General features: G+C 47.2%; 3 protein-coding genes across 3 annotated transcripts; all 3 read right to left on the bottom strand.

Annotated features, from left to right (window-relative positions):
• Nucleotides 1–1,050: 1,050 nt before the first annotated feature.
• Nucleotides 1,051–2,845, bottom strand: ccr7 (chemokine (C-C motif) receptor 7). The gene is made up of 3 exons (XM_068751285.1): nt 2,830–2,845; nt 2,348–2,397; nt 1,051–2,182 (listed from the first exon to the last, which is right to left on the bottom strand). Exons 1-3 carry the CDS (start codon nt 2,843–2,845, stop codon nt 1,124–1,126), a joined length of 1,125 nt encoding a protein of 374 aa, XP_068607386.1. The 3' UTR covers nt 1,051–1,123.
• Nucleotides 2,846–5,621: 2,776 nt separating this feature from the next.
• Nucleotides 5,622–9,361, bottom strand: LOC137906662 (SWI/SNF-related matrix-associated actin-dependent regulator of chromatin subfamily E member 1-like). The gene is made up of 10 exons (XM_068750951.1): nt 9,355–9,361; nt 9,060–9,103; nt 8,712–8,816; nt 8,550–8,630; nt 8,133–8,264; nt 7,768–7,939; nt 7,015–7,187; nt 6,795–6,896; nt 6,123–6,384; nt 5,622–6,038 (listed from the first exon to the last, which is right to left on the bottom strand). Exons 1-10 carry the CDS (start codon nt 9,359–9,361, stop codon nt 5,833–5,835), a joined length of 1,284 nt encoding a protein of 427 aa, XP_068607052.1. The 3' UTR covers nt 5,622–5,832.
• Nucleotides 9,362–13,721: 4,360 nt separating this feature from the next.
• LOC137906391 (insulin-like growth factor-binding protein 4) lies at nt 13,722–22,703 on the bottom strand. Its single transcript, XM_068750650.1, has 4 exons — nt 22,346–22,703; nt 16,312–16,475; nt 15,503–15,628; nt 13,722–13,913 (listed from the first exon to the last, which is right to left on the bottom strand). The coding sequence occupies exons 1-4, from the start codon at nt 22,701–22,703 to the stop codon at nt 13,776–13,778; spliced, it is 786 nt and encodes a 261-aa protein (XP_068606751.1). The 3' UTR covers nt 13,722–13,775.
• Between the last annotated feature and the right edge of the window lie 1,052 nt (nt 22,704–23,755).

Here is a 23,755-nt window from a genome sequence, read left to right as displayed (position 1 = left end):
CCTGTGTTTGTCAATCCATGCCTAAAACGACTTCATCAATAATGACACGTTCTGAGTAAACGGGCTGAATCAGCGTGAACGGCGCTACCGGGAAGGATGTGTCGTATCCATGACGACATCCTCATATGTAGCGTCTGACCCATCCGTGCTTCAGACAAGGCGTGGCTGTCAATGAGTCAACCCAAGTGACTCGTGGTTACCATGACTACACTAGCGTTTTCCGACAACAGCCAAGAAGTTGAGGGTGACTATGATGTTAGGGAACTAGTCTACATAATAATAACCTTTGATTTATACACCTAGATTGTAAACTGCATTAAACCACCAGCCATTCAATGTATGTACGACTTAATTTCAAAACCGCTACTATTAATAATATTAATGCAAATAAATATATTAAATAATAACAAATATTTATATTGGTCTGCAATTATTACATCAATAAAGCGAGGCTCCTCATGAGGGTCACCCTGAGGTGGGGGTCATAATAACAACGGCGACTCAGGATGGAAATGAAAATGCACAGAGTTTGCTTACACACTGTGAAATAACACAAATGAAGTTTTAAATATTTAATCTTAAAGTAACTTAAAGTTCTAATTAGATATCTGAAGGCCCGTTACCGGTCATGTTACCTTCTTGTCTTGGGCCCAGGGTTCCTCAGGTGCGGCTTGGCTCCGTTTTACCGCAGCGTTCCGTGTGTGGCCTGCTTTTATTTATGGTTTCCCAACCCTTTTCTCTGTCAGCCAATCAGCAGCGACGATCCCTAACTCTTGATGACATCATCCCAGGAGTGTAAAGTTCACGGCTGAAGTCAGAGAGCTAAAACTCCTTCAGTCTGTCTTTCTGTCTGTCTCTAATCTGTCTGTCTGTCTGTCTGTCTGTCTGTATATCTACATTCCAAGTAAAAAGAAAAAGGTAAATAAGAACTGCAGTATATTTTAGTTTTTTTTTTTTATTGATACTCATTGTAGAACTGAATATAAACATAATCAATACAGTAAATGTATTCTAACTACAGTAACACAAAAGCAGAACCAAAGGCCAGTAGAATCGCAGCTTTGTTTGACGCCCTTATGAACAGCCGATGGCGTGAAGGTGCTGCGTCGGTGCCGGAGCGGCTTCACGGACTGAACGTGGTGCTGGTCTCGGTGTCGGTGGCTCCGGACGCTCTCGTCCTGCTCCATGCGCTCCTCAGGACTCTCTCCTGGGTCAGGCACCCCATGTCCTTCAGGAGCTTCAGGAGGTCGCGGCGGAACTTCACGCCAATGAAGGCGTAGACAAAGGGGTTGAGGCAGCACCTGAGGAAGGCGACACACTGGGTGACATCGGTGGCGTACAGGAGGATATTCTCGTAGCGGCAGTCCGTTCCTCCTTTTGCCGTGACGACTGTGGTCCAAAACAGGACCAGGTTGTAAGGCACCTGGCTGACCAGGAAGACGGCGACCACAGCAAGAATCACCTTGATGGCCTTATTCCTCTCAAAGTTGCGCGCCTGGTAAAGGGTGTGGAGGATGCTGCTGTAACAGAAGCACATGACCAGGAGTGGAAGGGCGAACAACAGAGCAATCTGGGCCGCCTGAATCTTGACGCGGAGATGGTCTGAACTGCTGGAGTAAGGGGTGCAGGTGTTGTTGTTAACAGTGGTGTAAATCATGTCCGGTACGGAAAAGATCACAGCCATCGCCCAGATTCCGGCTGATGACACCTTGCTGAGGAACATCGCCTGGGAGCGGCGGCGGTAAAAGGAAACCGCCTTCGCAATGGCGAAGTAGCGGTCCACGCTGATGAGGGAGAGGAGGAACATGCTGCTGTAAAAGCTGACCTTGTACATGACATGAATGGCTTTGCACACGGCCAGGCCCAGCACCCATTCCGTCATGGAGTTAGCCGCCCAGAAGGGAAGCGACAGGGTGAAGAGCAGGTCTGCACAGGACAGGTTGAGCAGGTACACGTCCGTCATGTTCTTCAGCCGCTTAAAATGCAAGACGGTGGCGATGACCAGCAAGTTCCCCGCCAGCCCCAAGAGGCAGATGACGGAGCAGAAAGTCGGGATGAACCAGCGACGGAACTGGCGGTTGGATTCCTTCACACAGGGCACAGGAAAGTCACCGTAATCCAGGCTGTAATCATCTGAGTAATCCATGAAGGTTGTAGCCTCGCCATCCTGAGACAAGGAGGGCTGGAATCACAGGATGGAGTGTGAGACATTTATAAAGCAAGCAGCTAGCAGATGTGTAAAAATGATGGTAGCCCTTCAACCACTCCCTCAGAGGACAAGGTGTTTGGAGGCTGAGGGCGGGGCTTAATCAGAGGCAGTTTACACCTTAGAAGTTATCAGTCTCACCTTAAAATGAATAAACCACACCAGGACGGCAGGCAGCAGCGTTGGGAGGTCTGGAAAACAAGAGTTCACTTAATGATCATGCGCCATGATGATACTGAATACACGAAGATCAAACTCATTCTCCTTTCTTTTCTTTTTGTTCCATTTGTTTTTAAAACAAGTTGCTGGGATGCAAATGAGACGAAATCTGTTGAAAGACATCATTTGTAGGAACTGGATTTATTCTAATCTGAAGGAGGGTTCTCTTAATTTGCGCCCGTGTTGGACGTAGGAACTCAGCTGCTCCTCAGGTTCAAACTAATCCAGAATTGACAACTGAAATCTTCTTCCACTGTGATCACTGGCACATTTCCTGCCTTTCTATTGGCTTTCAATAATTGATTGAGCTGAGAAGCCTTTTGATAGGTCCTCTACATACATCCATTGACCATAAACTCACATTAGATTATATCGATATATGACATTTCAGAAGGTATACTCACCGCTGACAGGAGTCATCCTCAGCTGACAGCGTACAGGTGGGTAAGCCACTGAGGACGGACGATTTTAGCGACTGTGTCGGTGGTTTCCGTTTATGTAAAAGAAAAAAAAGGTCAGACCCCCCCCCCCCCCTCCCCGCCTCAGGTCTCATGTGCGAAAACACTGAACCAAAATCTTTTTTTTCTCTCTATTTCTGCAGGAATTCACATTATAATCTACTATTATTATATAAATCTGCAGATTGTGTAGATTTAAAATGCACAAGTGTAAGTAGACATATATATATATTTAACATGAGGGAATTTTGACTGCATAGATAAAACTACTAGAACCTCTTGAAGGAACTAAATGAAAAGTGCTGCTCATTCTTTTTTTTGTAAAAGCCCATTAACATTTCATTTCATTTTCATTTTATTCATATGCACAATAATAAACATAAACAAAACATTACAAAGGCAAATAATAGTGCAGGAGAGGAAAAGAAGCCGAAAGGGCTTATATAAAAATCCTCCCCTCAAGTTCAAATTAACTAAACAAAATCAATCAATATATATATAAATGGCTTAGGTTAAATAAAAGCTAAAAAGGAAGATACACAGAAAAACCCAGCAAACAAACTGAGTAAAAGAAAGAAAATAGAGAAAATAAAATAAAGTAACATTAAAATGTATGCATTTTAATTTGCATACATTACTTTTGATTCTTGATGAGATGATTAAATGGACATTCTCTTTTTTTGCATCCGCAGCATCGTGTGAACAGGCAGCAGATGAGACGCTGACATTCTTCCTTGTGTCTGATCTGTCCGGGACACACCTGTTTCTCTGTCATTGCGGTTTCTAGCTTTCACTTGAGGGGCGCATGAACCGCAGGGCATTAAGTGTGTCAAATTGCACAGCAGGGGCAATGATCAGAATGAAATCAAAGCAGGACCCGATCTGCTTGCAGCCAGTCGGGACGGCCTCGACGCTGCAGGAGACATCCCAGGCGGAGGATTGTTGAGTCCTTCAGGCGGCTGAATTCAGAGCATGCATGACAGTTCATCAGAAGGTTCTGCATTGGAAACAGGAAATCAGAGCAATTCCCTCTAACCTTACCCACTTCCCCTACCTGCGCACTGCAGAGGGCAAAGAAGCTTCATGCAAACCTACTGTCTGCACAGCTTTCTGCTTGTTTTCACTCATTCATCACTTGCTGTAATGTCACCACAGGACAAAGGCTTTGCAGTTGACATTCCCGTTCTTTGACTAAAAGCACACAAAAGCAAGGAATCGTTGCTGAGGGTAGAAAAGTTTATTGGTATAAATATGTAAAAAGGAAATTCCTATCAAGACTGCGCGTCCTTTGCTGGAGCTTAAAGCCGTTTCATGACACAACGATGGTGGTTGAAGCGAACCTTGTTTACATCGTCTACACATTCACGGCGCGCCGAAAGGTTTCTGTTGAAAACTGCAATACCCATCGTAACACAGACATGTTCTAAGCATACTGCTTTTGATTTGATTGACAGCAAGCAAACTTGAGAACACTGGCGCGTGAGCGTCGACGACCATGTGATGCGCTGGAGGATGGATTGGCCAGTCACAATCGACACACGGGTAAAAATACTCAGAATAAATAACAAAAATAGCTACTACTATTGACTACGAACTCCTGAGACGATACTGCCACTGTAATACTGATACAGAGTAAACAAATCCCCCCCCCCCCCATGTTTGAAATCGCAAACATGCAAAACTAACAAAAGCGACAATGACTCTACAATACAAAAGGACACTGTTAAATATCACGTCGATCGACGCTTACTTCATTGGACAGCTTCTCTATTTTTATTTTATTTTATTTTTTTACACCTCCACCAAGATGTTTTTCACTCACGTCCGTCCTGGATTTAATGTCAGCAGGATGGTCGAGAAGGAACCAGTGGATTCAGACAAGGGGGCGGAGCCAGGATGCAGACCTGCCACTGATTTCACACCACTTCACTACAGACTCAGCATCATATCAACAGGTAAAGGCAGAAAACAATAGTTCTCCTAGAGAACGCTCGAAGGACAGACAAATGAAACTAGTATTTCCTTGATTTACATTTCTAATGTGTGAACTGCGTTCAATTACATGAAGCGTTTCTGCTGTAACAGAGAGTCCAAGAGGTCTAACGCTCCTGCTTCACATTATTCATGAATGCAAGTCTGTGTAAAGAGAGTTTTAGCCGCTACCTGAAGCTAATTTGTTGCTAACGACACGATCCGAATTCCAGATGTTCAAACTTCACAATGATGAAGTTCCAAGTGATGTTGGGAATGACGTAGCTCGGCCAGTTCACGATGCGAAGGGAACAAATAAGCTCTCAAACAAAATCCATAACGTCAGTTGGAGTTGCTTTCGGCGCCACCGCCAGCTAGCTGGCCTGACTCTAAACTCCTCTTTGCCTTAAATGCTGCACCAATCCTACAAGTCGTGCAGGGTGGCAGGTCTGGTGGTATTTTTCACGTTCCATCGGCCGTCGCGGCCGGGCTTGGGCTTCACAAGCGAGTCAAACCTGCGTGATTGTTCTCGGTGGAGGTGTGAGCTCTCTCTGATAGCAAGCCTTCTATGATGCTGATGATACGGAAGTGCCAGACATAGTGCTAGAGATATGTATCGATATGTGCAGAAGAGGGCCTGTGTGGCTCCTACGATGTGGGAATGACGCCTGTGGAGTAAATGTAGTTCACGTGGGCTTCTGCGGCGCCCCCCCCCCCCCCCCCGCCCCCGCCGCCACCGGTTTCGGACGGGACCATTGCGTTGTCGGTTTCAAGTGTTTTACTTTTGATTCATACGTGTTCGGCGCGTGTCTGTGAGCGCCGGCCTGTCGGGCTTGCTTAAACACCCGTCTGAATGTACTGATAAACTGAGATGACGCTGTGCGCCATGCGCAATCAGAGGGCGTAGCCACAGCCCAGCATGCACTGGGCCGGCGGGCGTACCCACAGCCCAACCTCACAGAGCGCTGCTCGTTGGACTCAGAGGGCCGTCCGCGCCTTGCTTAGCCCCTCTGGCAGCTCGCTAAGCGCGGCGTCTTCCGTCTGTGCAGAGGTGGTCTCTGAGCCTGTGTTACTGTCGCTGGTTCCCTCCTCCATGGCTCCTTCAGGGACACTGTCCTTGTCTTCTGAAACCCCCTCCTCGCTGCCTGGATGAGTCTCCAGCTCTTCTGGGGCCTTTGCCTTTCCTGAGTCAAAAACACAAAATCATATTTTCAGACCCGTGCATGAAAAGAACCAGACGGCCACAAAGAAATGCCCGCGAGGCTCACCGGGTGTGTCCGCGGCGCTCGGTTCTGTGTCCGCACCCTCTTTGTCGGTGCTTTCGCCGGGACAAGTTTGCTGGGGCTGGCTGCCGTGCGTAGCACAAATGTGTTTCTCCTCTTCTGCCAAGACGCAGGTGGGGGCCTCTCTCGCGCCTCGTTCTCCGGCTTCTTTCTCCCGTTCTGCCAGACGTTTGCGTGCCGCCTCTTCTGCTGCAGAAATCTCTGCAGATATCTTTTCCGTGTCCACTTCCACCTTCATGCAGCACAGCTTCAAGCGCACCAAACAGAAGAGTCGATGTGAGAAGACGGAACAGCTGCATTCTGGAGCACAGCGTTCCTCCTCATGATGAAACAGTTCTAGCTTAAATGCACGTGCGTGTCCGGTCTTGACATGTGCTTTTCAGTCAGTGAATGGATGCCAGAAGGAGGAAGTGCAGGAAGCTAAATGGCACCACCTTTAGTAAGGACAGAGCGCTCAACTGCTCGGTGCAGTTGAGTGCTCTGCTCTGCAAACATGTTAGCCAGGACATGTGCATGGCGTTAGCAGCAGCTGGTCAGGTTTAGGGTTAGGATTAGGATTCGGGTCAGGCGAGCAGATAGCCACCGCTGCACCCGACGCAGTTAAACATGCAGAATGACGCTCGCATGCGATGCAGCGCAGTGGAAAGGATGCCGTACCCGTTTGAGCTCATTTGTGAAAGACTCTGTGGCTTCAATGAATTTCCTTTTCTTGTCCTGATGGCGGTCTTCAATCTGAAGCAACTCCGCCTCCAACTTTCTCTGCGACACAAGACAGAAAGCGGCGCTCCCATTATTACACCATTACGCCTCAGGAAACGGAGCCGTCCGCTAAATGTCACTGCTTTGTGAGCGCTGGAGGACTTGGACTTGACCCGACCTGGTGCACCATCAGAGACTGGACCTGCCGTTTGAGGACTTGCATGCGAGCGGTAGTGACGACCGACCGCACATCTGGGACGACGCTCTCGCTGAGGATCTCGCTGATCAGGCGGTGGTTGCGTTGGAAACGGGATGCGGCCGAGTGCTTTATAGAAAAGCCATCGTCATAATCTGAGGACATGGAAATCGTCTGAGTTGGTCGGCTTGTCTAAGAAAATAGATTTCGACACACTTGTCAAAGGCAAATGCTTCTCAGGCGTTTTCTATTTCTGTGTTAAGATCATAAAAACCAACATAAAGTCAACACAGCTCAATATTTATGAAGTTGGAGGTCAGTATAGAACATTATTGTCGACAATGGATGCCGGCTTTTGAGTGTTGCTTGTATCAAATTCAAAATGGGATTCTAATTTTCAAATTTCAATTAAAATGTCTCATAATCAACATCTGATGCATTTCCTTTGGGCTATTTTATTTATTTATTTTAATTGGAGGGCTTCAATGTTGGCTAAGAATTACATTCTGTTTCCATTTACATTTTATTCAGTATCCCAACTTTTCCGGAAATGGCGCCGTAGCTCAGAGGCATAAATGGAATTTCAAAGAAATGTGCACGGTGGCTGGCATGGAGGAGGAGGGAAAAGGACAACGGGATCTGAGTGTGCGGAATGAAAACGCTGTGTGGTCGCGCTACGGCCCCCGTCGGCCAGCCTAAACGTGAGGAAACAAAGCTTCCAGCTGCTGGTCTTACCGTCTGGGTCCTCCGCTGGCTGGATACTCATATAAGGCTCGCCCTTGTCCAATCTGGACTGCCTCTGGCGGCTCTCTTCTTCCAGCGCAGCCTCAGCCCGGCTCTTGGCATTGACATAGGCCAGGTAGGCTGGTGAATTGTGATAGACCTTCATGCTCTCGTTATACTCAATCTACAGCGGAGGAGATGACAGGAATGACGAGGAAACACAACATGTGGACCGTTGATTTAATCAAGTACAAGGGGATGGGGAAAGAAGTTTACTCAGGAACGATGACTGAGGGAGGGGCCCAGAACTGTTGGAGACACATCCACTGGTCACCCAGCAGAAAAACCCCATAAACAGCCCTTGTAAAACAACCAACCTTCTCTGCTTCGTAGTCATTCAAATAATCCTGTTTCTCCTCATCAGTGAGGTCCCTCCACATGCCACCGATTATCTTCCCAATTTCCCATAGCTTCAGCTCAGGATTGGAGGCTTTTACTTGATCCCAAACCTGGTGATGAGAACCAGACATGGGTTGGGTTGGGGGCGGGCTAAAAGTGGTTATCTCTTTGCAGAGCGGTCACAAACCAGAGGAGGCCGTGTGCTTTAAGCTCCATCTCCCAATGATGAATCCCGCTGCATGTAGACAGTCCTAGCTAAGACTTAACTTGGCTTCACGCCTACCTCAGTAAACAAAACGTGCATCTTGCTTACTCTGAGCTGACGGAATATCTTAAAAGCAGAGCATCCTGTCTTCCAGCAGAACACATGCTGAAAGCAAATACTGGGCACATACCTTACGACTGTATCTCATGTACGGCATCAGTGGCTTATCGGGCGGCTTAGGCGGCTTCGGGATATTTATTCCAGAGGAATTCTGTCAAATAAAGCAGAGTCATCCTCAGGCATGGTTGCATGGCATCCTGATGCACCTTGTGCACGCTGGTCGTATTCGTACCGTGACCCGGCTGTTGCTGCTTTGGCTCCCGCCCAGTCTGTAGTTGTTGTAGGCCAGGTGGCTGTACGGGTTGTAGCCCACGAAGCCCGGAGTGTTGGGCATTTGCTGATGGAAACAAACGAGACAGACATTATGCAAAAGAGGGAGAGATGTGCAAATAAATAAGCTTGGATAATGCATTCAAAACACACACACACACACACAGACACACACAAGTCTGGCATTCAAACGAGGGCTGTAGATTCAGCAAATAGGATGAGTTCTTAAAAGGTATTATGAGAAATATATAAATACATTCTTATAATAAAGCATAAATTAAACAAAAACAAAATCACAACATGTGATTACAGTTGTTGGTGCAGGGGGAGGTGGGGGGGCATAAGATGGTCTCTCTGTTGTAAGAAGAAGAAGAGAAAAGGGTTAGAATCAATACAATGAAACAGAACATGTCAAATCCAGTTAGCCTGTTAGCATCTAATAAATTAAAAAACAAACTAGAGTTAATACATATGAACTGATTTCTATGTTAATACTGTATTACTACAGGTTAATCAATAAAGGTGGATTTCTGAGGATGATTGATCGCTTGTGATTTCAATGTGTTCAAAGATAAGCCCTATAGCTAAAACCATCAGTTTCTTACTTGACATTTTCAGCGAGAAGTAGGAATCAATCAATTCCGCCCATCGGCTCTGCAACACACATTTACAGAAGGATATCAGTTCACATTTGACTGATGAGCGCGATGGCGCTGATGGATGAGGGTTCGTGCATGTTTACACAAAACAAAGACATTCCGGAGAGGATTGCCAGCAAGCAGCGCTAGCGAGCTAACGCTAACGCTGGCTAGCATCGGCGCTACCTCGAAGCTAGCTTAGTCCAGCATGAACACTGGCGGCGGGGAAAGATTGTTTCATATGAAGTGCATCCGGTTATATTTTGTAGATAAGAGTTTTATAAAAACTGAATTTAATATCATTTAATATTTGTGGTATTTTTGACAGATAATAGGTGAACCTGCGCGAGCTGTAATTTATCTTCAAAGCTAGCGCTGTTGCTATAGCTACGGTAATTTGTTGCATCTACCTAGCTGGGTTATTTTACGCAGAAGACACCAGTTAATATATGGGTTACATATATTGTAATTACGATGTTAATACAATCAGATATTCTGTGCTAATTCTGTGGGATTTGCTTGGCTCATAATCTCACTAAACATCAGTTGTTAGCTTGTTACGTAGCAGGGCTAACTACTGTATGCTAAACGAAATGAAGCATGACATCTCTGAGCTATTATTAGCACGCAATGTCAAAGTCAGATCAGCACATCTAAAGATACAAATAAAAGTCCTTTTCGATGTTAAAGTTAAAGGCGAGCATGCAACGCAGTTTGGTGGTGAAACTCACCCTAAAACAGAGTCCCAATCACCGTGTGTACGCTGTGTGCAGTAGCTTAAACGGAGGCTAGCCACCTAGCGCAGATGAAGAGTCCACACAATAAACGAATAAAATGGGGTCCATTCGCGAGATTCCTGCAGAATCTTCCAGAATTGCACCCCCACCCTCCCTGCCCAGCTGATCCTCGGTTCGATGCGGATGCTCGACTGTCGCCGCCGCACATCGAACAGGCGAAGCATCGTTTTCTTCTCACGACATTGCGTCGAGAAACGAGGAGAAGGATCTTAGCGCAGCTTAAAAGGATTTCACATCATCTTCAAAGGGAAGATGTGGAAACATAAATCGATCCTGGGCGACAGACAAAGACAGGAGACATGATGTGTGTGCGTGTGCGTGTAGAACCTCCAGACTTCTTTTTTAGGTAATAATTTCGTGTTATAATGCTAAAAACAACAACAACAACAAGGTTTAAATGGCTTATTGTGTCACCATAAGTTGCTTTAAGGACACCTCACAGGCCACTAAGCTTTAGAGCAAATCAAGGTTGCCCCTTTCCCCACTGCCTTCCTTTGAGAACTGAAATACTTTGCATTCTTGCTCACATTGTTTGAGTGCTGGCCAGGTCTATAGTTGTCACGGTGTGCTTCCCAACCATAACGCTCCAAATCCTGCAGGATTTAGCCGACATCTCTGCCCATTCAAGCTGAATCGTATCATTGATTGTGTCCTTTGTGACCCAGCTGCTACATTCTGTTGACAGCCGGGAGCTTCATTATCTTCCGCTTGACCTGCATCCTGTGCAATAATATGCATTCAGACACCGCAGGTGTGGAGCCTCATCTTCTATTCATCTGCCAGGCGATGGACAGTGAGCTGACAGTTTGAATGGGGGGGCCGCGGATTCCACACGAGGCATCTGCCGGGGGCTTGGTTTAGCGAGGACACCTGTGATGGACGTTAGATGGAGGTCACATGCCCTTACGCCCGACGCTCACTCGTGGGCCTTCCACGGGACCGTGGGTACCATGCAGGGGCGAGATCAGAGTCTGCCATATCTTGAATTCATCGCAAGGAAACCCTAAAGATGTTCCTGTCGTGCAGATTCACTCCTTAAGCCAGTGGAGCTCGCTCTGATAGACTCAGGAAGTGGACCGCAGTCTACGTGAAAGTTGACTTTTTTTAAGCTGCTGTGGATAGAAATCATCCAGAGGTATTCCTCTGTGAAATGCCTCGAGTGTTTTCATTCATCTGTCTGTTAGGCCAGGATTGGTAGCAAGCCAGGGGGAGCATACCGTATCTGTGTTTGATGGTGATCACGAGAATCACCATTTTTGTCTCCATGCTACAAAATCCTGAAGCTGAAAACCAATCCTGTGCTGCCATTTAATTCACCGGCAGTAAAAACGACAGCAAACAACGTCGTAGTTTCTAAAAGGATTTAATCGGATGTATTTTAACATGTACATTTTCATTAGTTAAACATGAACATTTGTAAGTAACCACTGCATTCAAACCATCTCTTCATTTCAGTCCTCTGAGCACCGAGTAAAACGGTTTCTGTGTGAACGAGAGCCTCAAACGCCGGCCCATCTGCACGCATGCAACGTTACCGTATAGCCTCTACACATCAACAGCTAATATCAAAGGTAAGGAACAACAAGTCTATTCTGGAGAAACACAGCTACAATTCAACACAGCAAGGTTAGAGATTAGGCAACAGACTATATCTTAAATACACAGTTTAAGTAGTTAGAAGGCCTTTTACGAACTCAAGTCCAAAGCTATACGTCCGTCATCGCTGTCGTGTGTGAAAGGTTGGGATGTCTTCAGTAATGGTTCGATTACTCTGTGACAATGCAGAGCGTTGAGTTAGGATTACTTTATTTGCAGTCTCTGGATACTTGGTTGGATACTTTTTGCTGCGGCAGAGATTACGTCCATGTCCTCTCCTTCCTCTGTGTCTGTGTTTTGGTAATCTATCTTTGGACTCTTTCTTTAGTTCCGTGTGAAAATGATCACCAGGCAGGAAAGCGCTGATTCCCCTTTGAATCCGAGCATCTCTAAGTGCACTAAAAATAACGTCCTCCAAATATGTTTGTGTGCAAATTGTAGAAAAATGTGTCCAAGCTCCAGAATTTCCCTCTCAAGTGCATTAAGCTTGTCAGATATACGTCAGATATAATACAATCCATTTATTTATCAACTCTGATTCACTTTGACTTTTCATGGTTGGTGTGTAAAGATACCAAGAACAATCTAGAACCTTTTGGTGCTGATCCAGATCACCGTGTGGACAGTGTAGATCCACTTAGGAGGGGAACGAGCTGCTTGGAGGAGGTCTGCGCTCTCCGAGTTCTTTACTAGACTATTACAGCAGCATTAGCTTAAGTAGGAGTCGCTCTGTTGCAGGAAGCTGAATCATCACAATTTATTACACATTACTCTTATGTATTTCAAACACGCCGCGCCTGCAACTTACAACACTGGCAAAAAAAAAGATAGTAAGAATTCTGCAGCGATAGTGCAAAGCCACCAACCGGATGGAACCGGAAGGCCTTTTACGACCAGCGACTGCAGATGGCGACGCTTTCCTCTAATTCTGCCGACGCTCCACGTTCTGAAAGTCGCAGTCTTCGGTTCCGATCCCAAACAAATGCCTCAAAAAGTGCGAGAGCCTTTTCTTTCTTTCTTTCTTTCTTTCCGGTTTTGTATTTTGGCACATTCAGTATATATAGCACCACCGAAGTTCTGCCAGGCAGTTTGTTGGATAAGTAATCCTGTACGCTGAAGCACATTCGTGTGAGAGTTACCCTTTTTCCAGCCCGGAACATTCAGCCGGTCCTTCTGGACCACAAAGCCCATCGGCAAAGAGAGGATGAAAGCAAATCTATTTGGGCCTGTCAGAGACGCAGTTTTTCAACATGATCTCACTTTTAACTTTGGTTTTGTGTGTGTGTGTGGGGGGGGGGGGGTTGGTAACTCGTGGCAGGCATCCTTTGTCACAGTTTTCATCTGTTGGTGATCTCATCCCATCCATTATTGCTGCTCTCGTGTCGTCGCTGAACTGGACAAACACATCTTAAGGTTTGTTCGAACGTGTTATTTCGAGTTTCGTAGTTTTTTTTTTAACGACATGTAAGTACAATAAGAGCTACGCATGACGCCCGTTTTACACACCCTGTGTGAAGAAGTAGCGCACGCATCTTTCATTGATGACCGTTCTGCAAAATCTCCTGCTGTTGATCAGATCTGTTTATCGTGTTGGGTTCGGTACATTTCCTCTTCTTCGTTTCAAGAACACTACTGAATTTGATCGATAGCAATTAAAGCATCCCCCCCCCACCCTCTATCAAAGATCACAACTACAGTCTTATCTGTGGAAGATGTTTGTCTGCCGTGTTGCTCCAAAGCGCATCTGTCTAAAGACGCTCAGTCTCAAGCTGACATAATAGAAACAAAATTACGAGTTCCCAAAAGACTCCGATGGAATATATACGCTCACACACAAACAGAATAGCGAAAGAACTCAATTCAATGGTTTTCTTTTGGTGTGCAAGCTCAAGTATCGTTGGCCTCAGGTGAAAAGAAGTCCTCTCCTCATGTCGCTCTACTAATAAGCCCCAGTAGAGTTCATCTGGTTCTGCAACTGGACTGCCACACAAGCACTCACTCCCTCATGGGAGCAATCATCAACTGGTGGCAATCCAGATCCCCTCGCAACTCCAGCGGGCCCGGCATCCTCATGCCCGTCTTCTGATCCACGCACCAGCACTTCCCCCGCTGGCCGTCACGTGCGGGATGACACTGGGGACATAAAAAGTACGTGGAAGATTATAGTGGCATTCAAGAGATGGACCTGCAGACACCTGTTGAGTTGATGTTTGACTTACCAGGTGGACACAGGACTACAGAACACACTTATGTTGTAGTGTAAGCGTAGAAAAGGGAATGTTTGCAGACATGTTTTGTATATTTTATGAGGTGATAATTTGTCAGTGTTGTAATTACACCTCAGAGTCAGCAAATGTACGTTTATATATTCCTGATTCATGAAACGTGTTGAGGGTTGGGAGTGGATCTGGCTTCAAAACCTTTCTTTTTTTATTTATTTTTTAGCAACCTTGGCATGCTTTAGGAAGATCTAGATGCCTTAAAGTGCCAGAAATAGGTTTTTCTTTCTGCAAAGCAGGAGTCTGCCTTTCTCCTCCTGTTGCATGAGCTGCGTTTGACTTGTTATTGAGTTAGAGCAAGGAGGATGGGGGAGGAGGAAGTATAGGAGGGCAGGGAGAGAAAATAAATGAGTTAAACAAATGACAAAAATAAACTTCAATCACATCAGTGATTTCTTCTTTCTGGTAAGAGTCAGCGGACTTAATACGACACAGCAGCAGCAGAAGTTTAGAGATGCTATAAAAGCACACATGATCATTTCCCGATTTGACTTGGCAACCGAGGAAGTAGAGCTTTGAGACATTTCTCAAACGGAAAAAGCAGTTTTTCACAAGCTGCTTACAATAATGTGGCAATCCAGTGCCATGGGTTTGTCGAAAATTACTCCCCAAATTTGGTAGGCATGTCTGGATAGAGGAGCCTCGGGCACCTAAAAGTGGGCTTATCAACGGGACTATCTGATGACCAGTGTCTCCGTCTTTGTAGCATTCAGTTGCAGGAATTTGTTACTGAGAAGTTGTATGACAGCCGTTAAGCAATCGATTAAGTGGGATAACTTGTAAAGCTCGTTGTCTTTGAAGGAGCAGTAAGGCTGGATGTCATCAAGGGGGCGGGTCAAGTACAATAAAAAGACAAGAGGGCCCGGGATTGAGCTTTGTGGGACCCCACATGTTGGACCAGTCATAGTCGACATTACCTGATCGATGGAGATTAAGGTAAATGACATTTAGCCAGTTTAGGACTCGACCAGGAAAACCACCCGAGAGCCCCACACCTCCACTGAGAAAGAAGGCCCAGAGGCCACGCACCCCAGGGGGAACCACGCACCCATCCCTAGGAGAGTGGCATTAACAACTCGTGTTTCATGGTTCCACAAAGCCTGTGAGAGCAGCTATCAGAGCGCTGGGACGCCCTCCATGACCTTCACCAGCCAACAAGCTTTATCACAGAGCACTTTTTGTGTAACAGTAAGCAGATGATAGAGACACGCCGACTATGTTGCACAACTCAGACTCGATGGCTGTTGCCCCAACAGAGCTTTCTTTTACCACCTACTGCTGCTTTGATGGCTTAAATAGTTCTTGTGTGTGTTTCGACCTTTATCTGCAAATAACCGCCCGAAAGTTTGAAGCCGTAATATCCAGTGAGGAGAAGCCACTTTTAAATGTGCGATCCGACTGGCGTTTTCTAAAACTACATTGCTTGTGTGGGAAGTCACAGACCTGTTTAATGTGGAAGTCTCCATTCTTGTCACAGTTGGGGATGGGGATGGTGAAGAGATCGTCATGTGTGCGCGTGTTCGATGCCAATCTGTCCAGAGCCCTCTGAAGCTCAGCGCGACACGGAGCCTGTGGGACGGACACACAGCAGAGGACGGAGCATCGATGGGCGCTCCACACAAAGACTCCACAAGCTCACTCACACCGACAGAAACAGGAAATCAGGTGTGGAGAAAAGCCACTTATCTGGAACGATTTCTCAGATCAATCATAACAAACAGGCCAAAATCTGACATCGACTGTTTGGGATGATTGTTTTCGACTGTTTTATTCAAAGTGTGGTAGCATTTGAAAAAATGTGTTTTGTTGCTGTTGGACAGAGGAACGCCTCCATGGATTTTGTTAACTGTGGTCAATGGGTGCATTTAGTGTGAAACCAGCGAACGCCGATTCACAGTTTGTTCCGATTAGGCTTCGGTTTCACTGGCTGTGAAGCGTTTCAGCGTTTGGCCGATGCACGGCAGCAATTTAAAAACACTGTCACAGCGTGAGCCATGGAGAAACCGCCAACTAATGGCTGTGTGGGAATGCATCAATTTAAGTTCTTTTTGATTTTAAAAACTTGATTGCTCATAAAAAAACGGGTGCTCTATGTGTGCCATTAATGGAACTGGTTTCCAGTGTTAACCTAGTGTACTAAAACATAACCTGATTGATCTGTTTGATCATCAGGCTTGCCCAGCTGGGCCTCAGCCACCAGGTGACTGCCTGGGTTTGCGCCAGTCTGTTAAACGGATATGACCACCTCTTACCAGCGCCACCTTGGTCTCCTCCCTGGCAGCGTTGCTCCTCTGATTGGTGGATTTTGGAGGGTGTCTGGCCAGCGTCTTCTGGATGCAGCGCTTGTCTTGCGGACTGCACCGGATATTGCTGTTGTTAGGGTGCTCGGGGATGATCTCCTCCTGCCTCTCCATCGCTAAAGAGGAAATAATTGTACTTTAGTTGCATGCATCGGTCGAAACCATTCGCTGTATTGCACAAACTGTTAATCATTTGTAGGTCTCGCATTGCACAATTGGCAGTACAAGATAATGACGTCACAGTGCACCGCAGGAACATTAATGTTTGGCATCATCCATTACTCTCTGAGGGGTTCAGAGCAGTTCTTCTATTCTCCTTGTCCTACATTGATTCGGCTGAACGTGGTGAGATGTAGGCTAAAAAACGAGGCCAGGTCGGCCTCCAGGACGGAGAGTTCTGCTCCCGCTCTGCAGCTCTTGCCTCCGTACTGCCATGCTGTGAGCTTTGAGGGCTTTCTAAATGGCACCGCCCATTTTCTGCCCCCACCCACATTCACCTTTGCATCCCTGTAATCCTGCAGTTCTGTGGCCCTGCAGGCAGCCAGCTGCTTCCTCAGGAAATCCTCCCCTTCCTCATCATTCTTCTCCCCTCAACGGCGACAGCTGGAAATTGTTAGAGGGTATTTGCACTGTCACAAGTGGGCGTGTCTGTGGGGGCGCGTCTTTCTCTGTGCACACGCATGTTGCTTTTCACCTGCGGCTTGAACCTTTGTCAGCGTTTTACATTTTCTGTGCTTTACCTCCAAGCAGATTGGCACCGGAATCAAAGGACTTTAAACTGCAGTTTATCACTGAACCAGATCTGAGCTCTGGTTAACATCTAAAGTCACTTTCAGGCAGCCATATAATTGGTGTTGGGGGCGGGGGGGACTATGAAGATGGAGGCAGAAGTTGTCTCTTTAATCTTGTGCAATGTTCAACCTTTTCTCTGGTTCTCTTCAGCCTAGATCCACACGTGAGCTTCTCCTTTTCATTGTGCTAATCCTGGCCTTCCTGTATTTGGACGGCAGAACACGATAATGACTTGACTAGTTTTTTGGATGGTGACAATATTTTTTTTGGTCTTCACAGACACCTCGTCAGGGGCAGCGGGGGGGGGGGATCTCTTTGTTTTTGACTTTTATTCCTGTTGCACTTTCTTTCTCAAGTATTTCCCTCTCTCTTTTGTTCGTTCACACTTTTCCAAGTCTACGCCCCTTTATGATCCAAAACACCTTTCTTTTTTTGCACACGCTTGCACAAGAGCAATGCAATGAAGATGTTCATTAATTTGCATCGAGCTATATGATTTTAAATAGCATGCTGGCGGAGAAGACAGTCATGCCACGACAATGCAGAGAGATAAGAGCTATTTTTGTGCTGCCTGTCCCTGTTCAAGACATGTTTGACTTTTCTGCTTTTTACTGGAGCACTAACCGCTGCTAGCTTTTTAAATCCCATGGCGCTGGTGGCACACACGATGTTGATTCCTTTTCACATCAGACATCAGTTTGGTTCCGTTGCTACCAGAGATGGAAGGAAAATGAGCTTCCCTTCCCCCTTCATGCACAATACTTATCCAGGATAGTGAAGCATAATAAAGTCAACAGTCCTGCTTTGATCAGGCTGCGTAAAAAGGCCTCAAGTGTTTTAGAAGTGGGTCGGGGGGGTGGCATGTACTGTTTGCTACCACTGCTGGTCTCCATGGAGGAAGTTGCCACATCTCTGTGTGGTTTTATTTTATTTGGATCAGCAGCTCTTGTGCTTTCTCAGCCTTGGAGCTGAGACGTTGCCGCTCACGGCCATCCACCGGTTCACAGCTGCGATAAGAGAAGGGTTTTTACTTGACATCATATTTCCCTCTTCAGCTACAAGGCAGAGGCACAAGGGCAAGCGTGTTTTTCTCAACACGTTATTTCTTGCATTATTTCCTCCTTGAGTCTTCATTAAATGTCTCAGTCTCTCAAAATAAAACGTGCAAAATCCTGCCGACAAACACGTGTAATAACACAACCTCCTCAGCAGGTCAGAGGTGCCTCGTGGTTGTTCTCACAGCGGATTTTCGTTCTCTGAGTGTTTTTTAATTATTGGAAACTGCCTGTCTAAAAAAAAATGATTATTTTTTTTAAAGATTAATATAAATTTCAAAGCAACAGAGAAATTCTTGTATGACATTATGTTGAAAATGACTTATCTCCTGGAAATGAATCATTCAGGGTGGGGCTACTCCTTGTAATGTTGTGTAACACTCTGATAAGTGTGTTTCTGGCCGAGAGTGCAAGAGTCAACACGGATTTAAAAACGGTGCTTTCAGTAAACACTGGTTCCTGCCAGAGTATCGGGCATCATCACAGTTCATATGTAGTTCAGCTGCAGCAGCGCCGTTTGTGATGACCGACATGGCCCGAATGTCACTTAAATCACCGCTGAGTTGCAAAGGCAACCCCTCGTGACCTTTGACCTGCTGCCGTCCGGTGCTGCTCTGGCTGCTTCCCGCTCAGCCGAGGCCAAGATATACACCCAGACAGATCAGCGCCGCTCGACTGTCGCCCTTGATTTACTTTTAAGGAGACCTCACGCATAAACACACACGTTCCCAGACGGATCATCACCGGGATAAATATTGTCCTTCATCCTTCATCCTTCATCGTCTCCATTAAATCGCTGAACTGTGTCAGCGCGAGGTGAATTCCTGCATTCCTGTCCCACGTCAAACTGAACTGAGATACTCTGGACATCTTTAAATTCAGGGACAAAACTCCCTCGGGACTCAAGACACTTTTTATTGTCATGCAGATTAAATTTTTAACTTGGAGCTCGATGAGAATCGTGTCTTAGCCATCCGTGGCCCATTGGGACACTTCTGCTCTCCTCTATGAATAGAGGCAAACCTGCAGCTTCGCTAAATTAGGTCAAACAATTCAGAGTAATATCATTCGGTTCTTTGAACAAGTTCAGAAAATACACTTATCAGTAAATCATCCCTCGGCAAAACACTGAAATGGAGATTTATGTCATTTTTTTACTGCTGAAAATTGCTAAAAGTTCATTTCATTGTTTATACTTATGTATCTCTCAACTCCAACACCAGAAGAGGGGGGGGGGGGGTCCCTATCCTACAGAGGCAGCAATTAGCTCATCCCATTTACTCCTGCATAAGAGCTCCAGCTGTACAAATGTGCTGCACAACCCAAGGAAAGCAAACAGACCGCACTGAGGGGACAGCTGTTGAAAGAGGGTTTGGTGAAATCCTCAGATAACACCCCAAAGAAGCAAATCCACATCTTTAAACGGTTTGCAGCTCCTAAAAAGACCTGGTGGGGAGTCCTCGGCGCAAAAGGGAGGAAGATTTATGTGAGCACGCTGCTTTCATAAAGGCCTGTGTCACAGTAAATTCAGCTCCGCTGACAGCAATGCCTAAAGCGCACGGGGGGGCATAGGATGTCTCTAATCTGACGTGTAGCAGTTTGTCAATAATATTAATTTCACCATTGGGGGGATGGGGGGGGGGGGGGGGGGGTTCAATTTGACACCAGGGCAGACTGACCAGGAATGAAGGAACAGAGGCCAGAACACTTTATGATTTATTCTGGGTTTCTGAGAGCGGGCTACGCTAAAGCTATTTTAGTCATGACAGATGATCGGGCTTGTTGTTGCTATGGCGATATGGTTCTAGAATAGAGTTGATGAATCTCGATCATAGCCCATAATGCTCCCCGAGCCCGATGTAATGCATTACCTTGACTTTGGTACTTTTAATCAGCACTTTGTGATTAGCTTTGATCATAAATAGACAAATGTTCCGGGAGATGAACTCGAGTTATCTCCTTTCCATAAACATGAGCCGGCACACCGGAAGTTCCCCCCGGCGGTCCGTGGAGGCCTGCCTCCGTTCCGCCATCTTTTTCATTATGGATTAAAAACCCTCTTCTATTTTTATCTAGCATGATTGCTGTTGCTAGGAGTGGGCCGGTGTCAGACGTGTATCCAGCAGACCCCCCCCCCCCTTGTTTTAATAATGCATAAGTAGGTTGAATGTGCCACAAAGGAAATCTCCTGCTCGCAACTAGAGTAGCTGCCCCCCCCCCGTGCCTTTTTGATTGTCTTTCTGCTGCCATTGTTTACATGGAACATTCTTATGGAGCGGCTCTGAGCTCCTGCCCAGAAGAATTGATTTACAGTGAGATTTATTGGGCCGAGTCTCCCCAGCCTTTGTTATGACAGACTCCGGGGGTGAGAAGGAGCGTGGAAGCAAACAGCGCTCGGCTCTAAGATTACAGAACACCAAGAACAAAGCGTAGGAACTTTCCAAAATGTTCCGTGTGCAGCCGCCCCACCCCGGTGAAATGACCCGTGACTCCTCCCAGTGCACTATAAACCGGTTTCTGGCCAGCTGATGGGACAGTGCAGCATTGGGGTGTTTTTAATCCAGCCCTAAACAGCTTGTTGCTTCTTCCTGATTCCATGTAGTCACGCTACGCATCGGCCTAACCTATGCTGGCCCTGCACAGGGAGCAGAAGGCTCTTGTTTCAGCGCTGGCAGCGAGCGCAGCGATGAGCTCACCCTCATGAAAGAGCTGGACGCGGTGGGCAGCGCGCTCAAAGGCTCGTTAGAGCTGTGCGTGTGTGCGTGTGGTGGGGGCGTCCTGGGAGTTTCATATCGGCCAAGTTGAGCCTCATCTCTGGTGCGAGCTGATAGCCCGCCATCATTACCAGGAGCTGCCTTGGAGTCTGGGCTCAGAGGAACCAACGGCGGCCCGGTTATAGTTACTAATCTGGAACAAATGAAGGCGCTGCCTTGTCTGTGATGCACTGTAACAATTGTGTCATACGACATAATGGAAATGAACACCACTCCCTTTGGGGATGGCAGAGGAAGACAAACGCTGGAGAGTTAATGCCCAAGCAGTGACCTGGAACTGGATATGCAGATAAGACATCACGCTTTAGACATCCCGCTGTGTAAAAGTGGAAACAGACGGGTTTTCGCTCTCTGCAAAAGGAATGCAGCAACAAAGAGGAGAGCAAGCTTACGAAGGAAGCGTCGCACTGAGATAGAGACCAGTTGAAGAAGAGAACTCTGCAGGAGGAGGAGGAGGAGGAGGAAGAGGAAGGCGGGTTGGCATCCATGAAAGAGCACCAAGTGAATGACTGCTGATTGCTGAGAGCTGTAATAGCCCCCAGACTAGCCGTACTCCATTATGGTCATTTCATACAGCAGCTTTTATTACCTTCTCCCATTACAAACACTCACACACACACACACTTACATTCCCAGTCCCACCACAATGCATTTTGCTGCCTGCAGTGCACGACTACCTGCAAGATCCCAGTTAAGCATTGACATCCTGATTTAGCTGCACGCCCAAGGATGGCTGATAGAGTCGGCTTTGAGTGTCTTGCACTGAAAGAGGTCAGGTATCACGCACACGGAGCGCAGACACACGTAGGAGACGCATGCAGCACAGGCTTCACACACGCACACACACACCCTCACAGCTATCGCCACGGTGCTCTCCTTTCTGAAGCCTGGTCTGCGTCTCGCAGCGAGGCCCCTTCGACAGAGAAAGGCCGTAAGACTGCGGAAGGACTGTGTGTGCGTTCCCATCAGGCCATGCGTGAGGAGGTGATGTGTGTGCACGCTCTGGTTCAGAGCTTAGCGGAGATTAGGGTAAACAAGCAGCATATTGTCACCCCCACGCAACCCTGACCCCGCCTGATTCAGGTAAGGCCTCGGGGCGGCAGCAGAAACTATTCTGGTCTGCACCGACACGCTAGCCTAGGTTTGGGGAGACGTGGTCATCTGTGGCTGACATGGCACGGCAGGCACACTTTCTACTTTCACAACATCTTGACATGTATATCTGCAGGTATTTAAAATATGGAATAAATGCATGGGTGTGTCGGCTCAATTGTAATCAATACCTTGAACGAAGAGCTCAGTGCTCAGTGGAAAGAAGCGCATTCATCATTGGTTCACCCCCCCTTCTGCACCCATTTCTCTCACCTGAGTTCTCTTCCACTTCTCTCTCATCAGTGCACACCCCCTGGCCATGCATCAGCAAGTGCAGTGGCCTCTCCATGCCACGCGGCGGGTAGCAGCGGAGGCCAGTGCCACATCGGGGCGAGTAGACGCCGCAGTGGGCCCCTTTAGGAAGGGCGCAGGTGGGGCAGCAGCCGCAGCCGGGCTCCCGCACCGTCTCCTCGCAGCCCTCCGGCAGACGGCAGCTGGCCAGCCTCTCCTCGGAGCACACCGGACAACGGATCGCCTGGTCTGACACGCACAGCGCCGCCAGCGACAGGGTGCCGAACACCCAAAAGCTCCAGCAAGACGGAGCTGCTGCCGCTCCACCTCCACGCACCATGGCCGCCCCGGCACCTGCACGCAATCCTTTGCCCTCGTGTGTGATTTCCCTTTGTTCCCCCCTGTTTCCTCTTTGAGTGTTGCACAGGTTTGATCACTTTCTGCTTCAGCAGCAGATCTTAGACCAAGAGAGAAGGTCTGAGAGGCGCGCTTTGTCCCAGACGCTTTGATAGGTTCAGCTGGTTAGTGAATCAGTTGCAGGGACACAATGTCTCTGCTGTTCTGCCTCGCCATTCCTCTGATTCGGTTTCACAGCGCAGAAATCGGAGCCTGCTCGTGATAAGAACTCGTTTTTTGTTTCGTTGAAGTAGCGGCTGCAGGAAGGATATCCACCACTGCGTCCAGGTGAGTCTCGTCCCCCCCGCCCTTTGACCTTCAGTCCAGAGGTTTGCCCGACTTCTCGTGAAGCACCGGAGGAAGAAAAAAAAAAGATGCCTACAAGTGTCCGAATGCAATGTAGGTCATCAGAAACCAGTGTTAAGTAACAGCTGCAGTTTCCTCTTCTTGCTGGATCGCGGTGCGAAAGAGTCGCTCCTGAAAAGCTCAACGCGAGTGGCTCTCCTTGGACTTTATACTGGTCCATGGGCCCGCCTCTTTCTACAATGAGCGAGGAGCTGAAAGGCAGAGTGGAGAATAGCCAGCCTAAAGCCCTCTGTCTCCCTCCGTCTCTCTCCTTAGCACTCTCTCTCTCTCTCCACACAAGCTTGTACACGCTCTCCCTCGCTCGTCCTCCCTCAGCCCTGAGTGCTCGGAGAGGAAAACAGCAACTCGGTTGGCCCCCCCCCTCACCGATTCACACGCATCCGGAATTAACTTTTTCCTCACTCATGGGATATTTTTGACCTGTGATACCCCTTTGACTGTTGCAAATGATAAGTTACAAATATCTATCCAAACACAAGCACACACACACACACAGCCAGTCCTCTTCCTCCTTTGTCTTCTCTTTGTCTTGTCTTCTTGTTATTAACTGCTGCATCCAAACTATCAAAGGCATATGGACACCATATGCCTTTGAGAGAGTGAGAGAGAGAGAGAGACCCCCCCCCCCCC

Source organism: Brachionichthys hirsutus, chromosome 17 (genome assembly GCF_040956055.1).
Source record: "Brachionichthys hirsutus isolate HB-005 chromosome 17, CSIRO-AGI_Bhir_v1, whole genome shotgun sequence".
In the NCBI taxonomy this organism is placed as follows: domain Eukaryota; kingdom Metazoa; phylum Chordata; class Actinopteri; order Lophiiformes; family Brachionichthyidae; genus Brachionichthys; species Brachionichthys hirsutus.
Note: the sequence above shows the minus strand (reverse complement) of the source record. Positions and strands in the feature narration are given on the sequence as shown.